At 42.9% G+C, this 12,515-nt stretch overlaps 1 protein-coding gene across 1 annotated transcript; it reads right to left on the minus strand.

Moving 5' to 3' along the window:
- Positions 1 to 5,912: 5,912 nt before the first annotated feature.
- Positions 5,913 to 11,929, minus strand: LOC130587285 (G-protein coupled receptor family C group 5 member B-like). Its single transcript, XM_057388260.1, has 3 exons — positions 10,909 to 11,929; positions 7,941 to 8,053; positions 5,913 to 6,608 (listed from the first exon to the last, which is right to left on the minus strand). Exons 1-3 carry the CDS (start codon positions 11,912 to 11,914, stop codon positions 6,564 to 6,566), a joined length of 1,164 nt encoding a protein of 387 aa, XP_057244243.1. The 5' UTR covers positions 11,915 to 11,929; the 3' UTR covers positions 5,913 to 6,563.
- Positions 11,930 to 12,515: the final 586 nt, after the last annotated feature.

Genomic DNA, 12,515 nt, shown 5'->3' on the forward strand with positions numbered 1-12,515 from the left:
AAATTGTCATGATTTAATAACACAGGTTATTATGAGACATGGACACGACTGAGAGCACTGCTGGCAGATACCTGAACATGCTCCTTTTGGTGTGAAATGTGGCAATTTTTATTAAACATTCACAAAGGTCAGCCTCATCACATCAAGGAACAGTAGATAAAATTCAATGCAACAGAAAGTGTTTTGTATACAGGACATTCCCAGTTATATGGGATATTGCAGCCACTCCAGCTCTGAAATCCAGCAGGGTTTTGTGCCATCAAGGCATGGCTGTGCATTGCCTGGTCATTATAAACCAGGCTTTATCCTCTGCTGCAGGGGCATTTTGTGTTTCTGGGGGATTGCTTTCTGTGAGCTAAAATCCCCCACTGGGAGCACACTGAGCACCCTAAATTAGAATGGGTTGGTGCAGCCCAGCATTCCTGGAATGTGCCAGGAGGATTTTGTTTCCTGGTTTTCAGTTGCATGCCTTGGAAGGGTAACTGAGCTCCTGAAACTCTATGTACAAAGGGGATTTTTTTGGGGCTTATTTGGCTTTCTGTGCCTCCAGCAGAGCTTTTATGTATAAATCTCCCAGCAAAGTTTGATGTAAAAGGTGTGTTGGACAAATGCATCTTCTGAAGGGTAGGAAATAGAAAAGCAGATTTTTTTAAGTCAAAGAGCAGTTTGTAAAATTTTAAAATAGCAAACCCAGAATAAGATAGCTGAAATCACACAAGCAGAGTGAGGAACCAGATTGTTGTATCAGCAGAAGAAAAACATTAGGTTAATCTGTATTACAGCATTCTGCAAGAATACAGAGCTTTGAAAACAGCTTTCACTGGGGGGTGGGACATTGCACTTTTATGTAGAGCTTTTGTTCATTTAGAATTGTTTACTCCAGCAAGCAACCCTGTGCTCTTTGTTTGACTGCTTTTTCCCATTTGGCAGACCCTTTGCAATCACATGGATAACATTCTTCTTTCCACTGAGACACAGAAAAACCATTCTCTATTGACCTTGCTTGTTGTCCTGAATGACAAAAATATATTTATATACGAGGTGAACTGTATGACTTCATCACTTGATTGAAAATTCTTCAAAGCAAAAACCTCAAAGAGCTGTTTGCAATTTTTTTTTTTTTTTTACAATCCAGTGAGTTCTTACTTAGCAAAGAGCTCAGCCCTCAGCTCACATGCACAACTCCCCCAGCTGCACAGAGAACTGTGTGCAAATATCTGAATGCTGAAGCTGTGAAAAAAGCCATACAAAGAAGAAATACACCTTTTGGGTTGGGCAGGGGACTTCTCTTTATTTATTGAACAATGGAGTATTTGCTGTGGAAGTATGGATGTTTTCTTTTTTTGTTTCTGTGCATGTTAATTTATTTTTTTTTTGTATGGTTGCAGTGAGAAGCAAATTAGAAGAGCAGGACGAAAGTACAGAAAATCCTTCAACATCTCAATTTTAGTTTCCTCACTAAAACTGCAAAGCACAGAGCTAATGGACTTTGTGACACTGATGTAGAAACTCTGTTAGAGTTTTCCATGTGAGGATTGTAAATCAAAGGCAGGTTCTGTAAGGACCCAGCAGCCAAGACAAAGCTCAGTCTTAGTCTAAGTGAGCCCAGTTCTCTCAGAACAGATGGAAGGTGCAGATCAAGGCAGAGGGGTTGGATCTCTGTTTATCCTGTGGTACCAAAAATCTCTTCTGACAGGAACTAAACTCTGGATGAAATTAAATGGGGTTACACCCAGATGTAAGCAAAGGTTAAAGCAAAGGCAAAAACCTTCATTTATCATGAGCTGGACTTGTCCAAGTCCTGCAGAGCTGTGACAGTCCAGGCTCACCAGAGCAGGCTCTGTCAGAAGGGTCTGATTTGCAGAATTCTGCACCTCTGCCATTCCAAAGGAAGGCACTGAGAGCTGGGGCTGCTCTGCACTTCTGCAGGGGAGAAAAGTCAAATTCCCTTTTGTTAGCATGGAGCCCATGTGCTGAGAGGGGCAGAATGAAGATCCCAGTGTCAGCATTTCCAGCAACCTTACCCAGGCTGCTTGCTTCCATCAGGATCAAGCCCAGTGAAAATCACACTGGGCCCCTGCTAAGGAACCCTTATTATTATTAATATTATTATTATTTTAACTTAGTCCTGTCAAGTACATTCCTCCTCAGGCCTTTATTAGAGAAGACAGTAGCAGAACTGCAGAAATTCCATGCAAATCCAAAGTGCAGAGGTTTTGAATAAACACATGTTAAAACACGGGTGGTTTTAGCACTTGCTGTGTTCCACAGGGCTTTCTTCCATCATGTGCACAGATTTTACCTTCACTGTTACACCAGTCCCACCCCTGGTTTTTTCCTGGTTGGTGATGGATGATTGTCACACCAGATCTGGAAAATGAAACCATCTGAAGAACAACTCTCATCCTGCACTCTTTAGGCCCCGCTGTGTTCTCCTGTCCCCTCCTTTTCACAGCACGAGCAACTGAGCCAGGACAGGAAACTGCTGAGCCAACAGGAAAAAACTCCTTTTAGTGTGGAGAGTTTGGCTGTTGCTCCCTGCCTGCTCTTGGTGGGTTTGAGGTGCCAGAGCCAGGGCTGAGTGGGGATTTGGCCAGGGAATGAGCTTTAGGAGCCTTTCCTTCAGTTTAATTCTGCTTTTCTGGAGGAGCTGCACCCAGGGACAGTGCTGTGCTAGCACTGCTCACTGCAATGGAGAAATTCAAGGTGAATTTTAAACCAGGCAGACACAAACATTGTAAGTAAATAGTAAAGCCTTTATTCTCGTTAAGAACAGCATTTTGAAAATAAAACATTTTTGCCCATGCTTTACAACCTTTGTAGTTTTGTATACTTATGTACACTCATCATGGTACACATTGATTGTCTTGAAAACCCTTGAAAGATGTATTTAATAAGAGACCAGTATGCAACAATCAGGGGAAAAGGGAACGTTATAAAACACACGTTAATACATTTAATAAATATATATTATCTATCAAAAATGAGCTTTAGCTCTCATCAATTAATAAAAAGCACCTGCTTTGTAATCCTGTCAGTTGGTAGAAGAGTCCAATTGTTTTGTTATAAAAGCTACAATGCTCCCTTTTGAATGGCCTTTGGTTAGAGCCAGGCATCGAGCTCCAGCCCAGATGCCGTGCTTGGGCTAAAGCACAAACAGCTAATTCTATATTATTTCATGTATTTCATGTATTTCATGTACCTTCTTTACAGAAACAACAGCACGTGTTGGGAGTGCTCTTGTGAAGACACCACAAACTTTGTGTCAAACCTTTGACAGCAGCACAGGTTTGGTGACTCTGAACTCCTTCCAGCCTTTGATCAAAAGCTGCTCTTTAGAAATCCTGGTAATGGTTTTGTCAGATGCTTTATGGTTTCACTTTCTGCATGGAAACACCATGAGCACACAACCATCAAGGGACAACAGAGTAGCTTTTATAGGATAAAAGCTAATTTTAATTAGGAGAACTGCGAAAGGCTTGTGCTTACTTAACTTATTATGTTGTTCACAGATGCTCTACATTCTAGAAAACTTTCAAAAAAGGCAAAAGTAAATCATGTAACAAAAATATAAATTAACATAAAGGTGCCTTTCTTCAATTACAGTTTTATTTTGGGGCATTTTACATCACAGACTAGTGACTTACAAAAAAAAGTTGCTCATTACTAATTGTATAAAGTTGGAAAATAAAGACCCTCCTAATCTATTGCCACACTTTCACCACCACACATGAAACCCAATCCTGCTAATTTTTAATTTTGTGAATAGTCCCCATGACTAACCCAGTGAGATTAGTCATGTGAACAGCAGTTTGTAGGATCTTTTCCTAAGTCCTGAAATTCCAAACAACTTTATCAGAAGCAGGATTGGGAACTCTATTTATCAATTCAGTCACATCTAGAAAAAGAAAAAAAACTTTAAGATAACTATATCTTGTACAGATTTTGTCAGAGGTCTGTAAAATGTGTATTATAATTTTTAAGTCTTGGTTGTAGCATGATAAACTTTTAAAAAGAAAGCTGTCCTACCATTTATGCCATGGTCATCTTATATATTTTTATGATACGAGTTTTATGAGGGATTTTATTAACTGGTTTTTAAAAGCAAAATTCAGCAGGCAAGTGATGGTAGTATTTTTTTATTTGTTCCAAATTATGTGCCTTCTGGGTGGGTGTCATTATGTTCAATATTCTCTTATTTGATCAAAGCTCTGCTCATAACAAGCAAAATGGATTTCTAAGTGACTGAGAGCATGCAATATCCACCCCACCCTACTGGGCTGCTCAGGCCACCAATTACCTAAAAATAAAACAGAGGATCCTAAAGAAGCACATGCTGCCCCTGCTCCAGAGGGAAGGGAGTGACACTGCTCAACTCATGCACGACAGAAAAACACTGCTGGAGGAGAAGGGCTTGGAAATAAAACCCCATAAGATGATCATGGCAAGAATGGCAATATCTATCTCTTCATCTCTATATCTACATTTATCTGTGTGCAACACCTGGGGACTGCTCTGGCAGCCTCTGTACCTGGGGGAGCCCTGCAGCTTTGACAGGGCTGCTCGTGGGGTACAAACTGCAGGACTGGGCTCCTAATTCAGTACAAATGGAGCTACAGCAGCAATCAGGAAGACTCTTGAAAAATAAAAAGCTCGTCTTTCTTTTGAAGTATACAGCAAGTAACTTCCTTCTGTGAAGCTACTAAGCTATTATTTGTACATTTTTTTTTGTTTGAAAATATATATTTTTATTACAGCATATGCAAAGTTTAATTGTTATATGTTTCCTATGCCTTCAAGTAAAAACAATTAGCTTTTATTATTAAGGAAAGCTAAGATTAACATTGGCCAAACAGTGAGGACAGGGTGATGTTTTCAATGTCCGATATGTATTAAATGTTAAAGAAAGGAATGATTGCTTGAACGTAATGAAAAACTATGGCACAACACATGGGCAATGGGAACCTTTTAAATAACCTGGAGAAAACAAAGATAAAAAGCTTTGAAACGTCTGCCTTGGATCAACTCAAGAGAATGGATGGGGAGGGGGACAGTAGGGAAGAAACCACCTTAAATAAACAAAAACAACAACAAACCACCTCCAGCACAGAGATTCTACTCTCTAGGCACTAAAATGCACAACCACACGTAAATGCACGAACAACTGCAGTGGAGGGGACCAGACTGCTCACCCCAACAGGGTGAGAGCTGCTCAGCTGCCCCGGGCCCTGCCTGACCCCAGCCCAGCTCAGCAAAGCTCAGCCCAGCCCAGCTCAGCTCAGCTCAGCACAGCTCAGGAGAGCAGAGCTCAGCCCAGCACAGCAGAGCCGGCTTGGGAACGGCTCCTTCCCTGCAGCAGCACTGGAACCAGCACTGGAACCAGCACTGGAACCAGCACTAGAACCAGCACTGGAACCAGAACCAGCACTGGAACCAGCACTAGAACCAGCACTGGAACCAGAACCTGCACTGGAACCAGAACCAGCACTGGAACCAGCACTAGAACCAGCACTGGAACCAGAACCAGCACTGGAACCAGCACTGGAACCAGTCCCATCCTCCCAGCTCAGGTTTCCCAAACCCACTCAGTCCCCCGGAGCAGCGTGGCCGCAGGATCCCAGGGATTGCAGCTCTGCTCAGCCCTGCCTGGGCTGGCTACCAGGGACCCCGTGGCACTGGCCCAGCTGAGCCCTTCTCTCTGCCCTGAGCAGCTCCACAATGGAGCAGAGCAACATCCTCCATCCTCCAGCCCTGTCCTTGGCCAGCTGTGCCCAGTGCCCAGTGCCTGGAACCAAATGGGGACACTGGAGTGGACAGTGCCAGAACCCAACGGGGACACGGGACACGGGAATCTGGACACTGGAGTGGACAGTGCCAGCCTAGAACCCAACGGGACACTGGACACTGGACACTGGACAGTGCCAGCCTGGAACCAAACAGGGACACTGGACACTGGACACTGGACACTGGAGTGCCACAGTGCCAGAACCCAACGGGACACTGGACACTGGACACTGGACACTGGGGTGCCACAGTCTGACTGCCCCGTGCCCATCCTGAGTGCACCCGTGCTGTGTGACACAGATCAGCTGGGCACGAGCAAACAGGACCTGTAGGATCTGAAATGACGGCAAAAGGAGCAAAACGGAAAGAAATCCTGCATGGTTTCACACTGGGGTGGCAATCTCTTGTGGCAACATGAATTAAGTTACGTGAGAGGAGGGTATTTTGCAAGCAACTGGCAACCACCAAAACTAGGCTTGCCTGGCACACAGGTTACAGATAAGAGAATATCTTACACTTCAGAGTACAACATCCCCTCTTCCAATTTATGCTGTGCCTACTTCTGTGTCAAGTTAGATTCAGCTTCGGTTTTACAATTTTGTTTTTGCAATTCTCAGTTCAATGGCGTTCACATTTAGGCAAAATCCTCTGTAGGATTTCAAAAGATCCTGGATGTTTTGTTGCTTTGTTGTGTATTGTTATGGATTCCTTCCCTCAAAGACACACTGCCAGGGAACAACATCTGCACCAGGACTGATATTCTCTACAGCCTACAGCTTTCACCAGAGGTGTCGTCCAGTGTAACTTGGCGGAGCAGTTGGGATCTGGAAACAAGGATAACAAACCCGTAACTGAGAGATCTGACTGTGCACAAATCACTGTTATCACAGCACACGTACATGAGAGCTGTTCCAATGGTGATTCTAGAGCAAAGCGATGCAAAGGAACTCATCTTCACCCAGACAGTGCATTTATCTCTGTAAAACCATGACTGTACACACACATGAGCTTTGTGTCTACCTCAGAACAAAGCAAAACAAAAAATACCCCAAACCAAATTCTCAAGCTTCTCGTCCTTTAACCACCTTCTCCCTGAGCTGCACATTCTGGATCAGAAACCAGGCAGAGGTGAATCCAAACACCAGAAAGATGCAATCCATTACTGACTGCAAAGCCAAGCCTTTCATTTACTAAAGCTGAACATGTTTCACACAATCTTACCCACACAGGACAATTCCAGTAACTCTTGTTCACCAAAATCAGCCAAAACTTTACTTACTTAAAACCAGACCTGCTGCAATCAGTTCACGTCAGTTGGTTTTAAATGCAGAGGTTGAGTTATGGAATCAGCTCAATGATTCAAAAGAAAACCCAACTCACATGAGTATAAACTGGCTCATGCATAGATTTTTGAGATGCATGTAGATACGCATGAAAAATGTGGGGATGAAAATTGTTCTTTTTCAACAGTGTGCCTGCTATATGAAATGTCTTAAGTGAAAATCAGACACAATGTGAGAAACATTTGGAAAGTCCGTTTGGCATCACTAAAGGATCGTACAAAGATGCAAAAATACAGATCTATCAGAGAATAACATGCCAAACTATTGTCTAAGGAAGAAAAATAGATGCTATTAACATTAAAATATTCTATATTGCTCTTTTATGAATCCCTTTCAAGAGATGTACACATCTGTAAGTTACAAAGAATTACATGGATTTTACAAGAAAATGGGAGACATGTGAGAGATTATTGGCAGCAATTATTTAAAGTAGTGTGTTGCCTGAAAACATTTGTGTGACTCATATCAGCCTGAAAAAATCAGTTTAGAAATTATGTCACTTAATAGTTATATTAAATATTTTAACACAAATTTAATTTGAAAGGGCCATTAAATATGTTGTCTCACAAAAAAGCTTGTTTCACTGAAGCTGCACTGCAAAACGTGAACAGCCAAGTAAACAAATGCAAAACTCTTGGTAATTACATATTTTCTAGAGGGAAGGAAGCATTTCATGCATATTGCTGCCTTAAATTTTCATTTATAGCTTTGCCCCTGCTGTGAATACGCTAAAAGCAGGTTTTTCAATTAGTGGTGGTTGTATATATCAGTGCATATCCAAGGTTTCTTAAATCATCCCATTTTGATACTTACAGTGCCACCATTTAGCACAACTGCCATCTCAGTTGGCTGATAAACATTGCTTCTGAAAGGAGCGCTGGGGCGCGTCCCCAAGCTGCCGTTCCGAAATCCCGCAGTTCTCAGCGCTGCTTGGGAAAGAGAGATCACCCTTAGAACACAACTGAACCTCACACCGTGTCCCTCCCAGTTCAGGTACTGGGAACCAGTGCAAGTTATTGCCACTGACTGGAACTCCCACATTGCCATGGCAGTTTTCACATTGCTGCTGACAGCGTTTCCACATTGGGAATGATCTCAGAAGAATCTGATTTACATTAAATGAACTTCGCTGTGGAGGGGAAAATTGAATGGAACCAAATTTTTGAAGCTTGCTTCATCTCATTTCAGTGGAGCTCAGTGCCTTCAGTCCCTGAAGCTGTGATTATCTTGTGCAAGACATTTTGCCAAGTGCTGCCTGTGCTCTCTGGAGATTGTGGGGTTAAATAAAATCTGTTCCATTTTGCTTTCTATCAAACTCGGTGGACGGGGATCCAAAGCCTTGCTCACGCCAGAAATGCTCACAACCCCCTGAGCATTACTTCAGCATGACTAGCACAGAAGGATTTCCCAGATGTTTCAGATTATATTCACTCTGAGAAACCAGAAAGATGAATAAATATTGCTTTCGAATAGCTTTACCATGGCAAATGGCTGAAGCAAAGGGAGATTCTGATTGTCCTTTCTGCTGTTTACACCAGGAGTAAATCAGTTTCCCCATTAATTTTAGCACAAGTTTGGGTTCAAGATGTAAATTCTGAAGGACAGATGCATAAAGCTGCTCTCTCTAAACCAGTCTGGGACTGGCACATCCAAAGTCCCTCTTTAATTTGGAGGGTAAATAAAGCTCCCTGAGCTGGGACAGAACAGAGCTCATTTATCCACAGGGTGTGAGGTTCCTCATCTGTCAGCTGCTAAAACATCTCAGGCACTGGGGCAACAATTCCCCTTCAGACTGAACTCAAATTACACTTCCACGTCTCTGGCCATGAATGAGCTGAAGTTTAGGGTAATTTCAGCACAGGCTTTAATGAAGCCAGGATTTATCTCCAATAGAGCTGCTCTGTGTAAAGATTTAAATGGATCCTGCTGCCACATGCTGCCATATCCACTGTACTCCTCTCTCTGGGAGCTGAGCACCAAGATGAAGAACACTATGGATTTAGCATGGAAATGTAGAAATTCCACCCTGCAAATGCTCAGCTGTTTACTTCAGATACACATAGACCCTCCCTTGCTCTGTATTTTAAAATTACATATTTTTGCAGAACACTGGGAGAACAAATGATAAAAACTCCTAAACTGAAATAAAGTATTTTTTATGAGATATGTAACCATCTCAGGGTTGGTAGCTTTGTTTTTGGGGTTTTTTTTTGCTATTTGACTACTTCTTGTGTGATAAACACACATGATTGCACTGGTATTTGCGAGTACACGTAAAGAAAAAGGAAATATTTATCATGCATACCATCATTAAAACATTTACACATTTATACAAAATGTTTACACAGAATATCCAAGGTCATTTCAAAGTTACCTTAAAGAGCTATCAAAATTTCATTTTGCTAAATTTTCTTGCCCTGTTATTGCAAACAGTCCACTTTTTTTTGGACATGAGGATCTGTGACAAAGCTTGTAGATATTAATAAGGGCATCTATTTTGTATTGTACTATAATTCAAATAGATTAAAACAGAACATAAATTGCACTATAATAGACAGCATAATGATTTTGTAGCTATCATGCATCTATCCATTTCACTAGAAAACTTAATTACTGAATCATTAGATCAAAAGGGAGTTTCCAGTTCTTTTTTTTCTGTTCAAACTTCCACCTCAGATGAAGACCTTTAAAACTCCTGCAAAAAAACTTAGAGGAGCAAATGCCTTCCTGAGCCAACACTGCCAAACAAAAGCGCTGTTCTGCTCCTGCCCTGAGGAAACATCAAAGCCAAGGAAATCAAAGACACCTAAAGATGGAGAGGAAGGTGAAGTAACTGGACCATGTGCCCTGAGCCTCCCTTCAGGGGCTGCAGAGCAATGTGGAGCTCCTGGGACAGAGGCCACAATTCTCAATTGGAGTGAATAAAAATCAGTGGGACTTGTAAGAAAAAATTGGTGGGACTTGTAAGAAAATCCTTCATCCAAGTGTGGGGCMRCAGCAGAGCTCAGCCCCCCTAAAACAATCCCAGCCTGGATTCCTGACACAGCTTCAGCATTCCCCAGGGTTTGGGGCTCAGTTGTTACTGCTCCTTTCAGCATCACTCARAAACATTTCACTGCAGATTTTAATSATGTGTCATCACACATGGCTCTATGACAAGGAGGGCAAATTACCTCGAAACCTCTAAGAAACCTCAGACGTTTCAGAACAAAGGCTGTCTTTGAACTGTCAAAAGCCACTTGGCAAATTTTTCCCCCACAGTCACATGAAGTGGCACTAAATCCATTTTAATGGAAATATAATTAATAATAATCATTTTGTTGCTCAAGTGGCCGAGCATTTTGTAACGTAGACCACTCTGGTTTTTTTCTTAGGTCTTTGGAAAATATTTTGTATTAAATGTTGATGACCACTAGTGACAGAAAATGTCATTTTACATTATTTAAAGTAGAGGTTGTTTTTTCCACAGTGAGTATAATTTTGGTGTTGCTTTGCATTTGAAATTGTTCCGTTTTTCAAAGAAAAAGCAACATTGAGAAGAATCATTTTAACCTAACAGATGTATTTTCTATATCATTAGATGGTATCTTAATTGTAAAAGGGAGGAAAGTGTCATGTGTAAATTATTGCATTTCTCATGACCTTTGTTTTCAACATCTGAAAAATGTCTCATACAGAGAGTTTTCTTGACACTACAGAAAGATACAGTCCAATACATACATATTATACAGTCCAACATATATAATTATATATAATTATCTACATGATAGCCAATTCTTACCTGCATTATGTTCATCCATTGAAAAGGCTTTATTCTCCATGTAGCTCCGGGGAAGCTGAATATCCTCCTCAAAAGCGGTTTCGCGCATCCTCGGCTGCGAAGTGTCGAAATAATTGGGTGTGTTTTCCTGCTGGGATGGAAGGATGGTACAGTGCACCTCGGGGATGGCGTGGAAGATCACAAAGACCCAAGCACTGGACACCAGCGCGATGGCCAGAGTGGGGTCACTCCACCTGTCCCTCCTGTGCAGCGCCGCGTTCCCGAACAGGTACATGGTCATCCAGGCCACCCAAATCAGGAGGGAGAAGAAAAGCGTTATAATGAGGCATACTCCGTTCTTCTTCCATTTCTTAAACTTCCCACAGAGAGTGAAAAAGGAGAATGCCGTGGCGCAGAGCATCAGGAACATGACGTAAATGGAAGCCATGACAAAGTCCATGGGCTGGTAGGCGCAGGCGGGGTGGCGCTCCCGGAGCAGGGTGAGGATGAGCCACTCGCTGGCGATGATGGCCTGCACCAGGCTCAGGCAGAGGGGCAGCCCGGCCAGCAGCCAGCCCGAGGGGCTCTGGCCACGCCGCACCAGCCTGCGCAGCCGCCAGCCCTGCGCCAGCAGGCACGAGAAGCACAGCGCAAAGAGAACGCCCCAGAGGAAGCGGCGCGCGGAGCACACCAGCTCATCCTCGCCGATGATGAACGCGAACGTCAGCCCAAACAGCCCCAGCGTGCCCAGCAGAAAGAGGAAATGCATTCCCAGGGGGCTCCTCTTCTCCTTGTCCTTGATGCAGGGCAGCCTGGCCAGCAGGATCAGCATCAGCAGCAGCGTGGTCAGCACTCCTGCCCCGGCCAGCGCCTCCAGCACGATGCCCCAGATGGCATCCAGGTCACACAGGTACACGTACTGGGGCAGCAGATCCAGCCCACACCCCCGGGCAGTGCTGGAGTTCTCGGAGGAGCCATGGCTGATCACCAACAGGAGCAAGAATCCAATGGCTGGGGAGGTTCTCATTTTCCTGCCTGAGATAACAAAATATTTGTTTAGCTCGGGCTCGTTTTGGAGATTGGACAGCCACTGAAAGCACAGTTTGTTTCAGCAGTGTTTACAGTTTGTGCACTGCATTTGCAGCTGGCACAGCCTCCCCCAGCCCCCTCCACTGCCCTCCCAAAAGATGCTTTGGCCTCTTGCACTCAGAATACAAAATGACTCATTGCTCTGTTTGCACAGATTGAAAATATCATTTACAAACTCTGACCCTGCACATGGCCTAAAACACAGCCAGAAAAAAATTATGTATCCTGCTGCCAATACTACACTATACCAATTATCCACAATACTTAGATATTTACTACCTGTTCAGAGGCAATACCCCATTCAAATCAAGGTGTTCAAAATGTGTGCAAGTTGCACTGGGCCCATGCAAGTGTAAGCTCCATCATAATTACACTGTTCCACAGCCTCACTCCTTTTATTGGAACAAAGGCAGAGTCAAAACCACTTTTTAAATTATTACTATTTAAAGGATAAAGCAATCCAAAGAAAATAAACATTGTAGTTTCTTAAAAAAACAAAAATCTTGTTTTCATGCTCAGTCAATAGGCAGTTATCATAT

The sequence above is a fragment of the Malurus melanocephalus genome, unplaced genomic scaffold, assembly GCF_030028575.1.
Source record: "Malurus melanocephalus ecotype Western Australia unplaced genomic scaffold, MMel_1.1 scaffold_1712, whole genome shotgun sequence".
NCBI classification, from domain to species: domain Eukaryota; kingdom Metazoa; phylum Chordata; class Aves; order Passeriformes; family Maluridae; genus Malurus; species Malurus melanocephalus.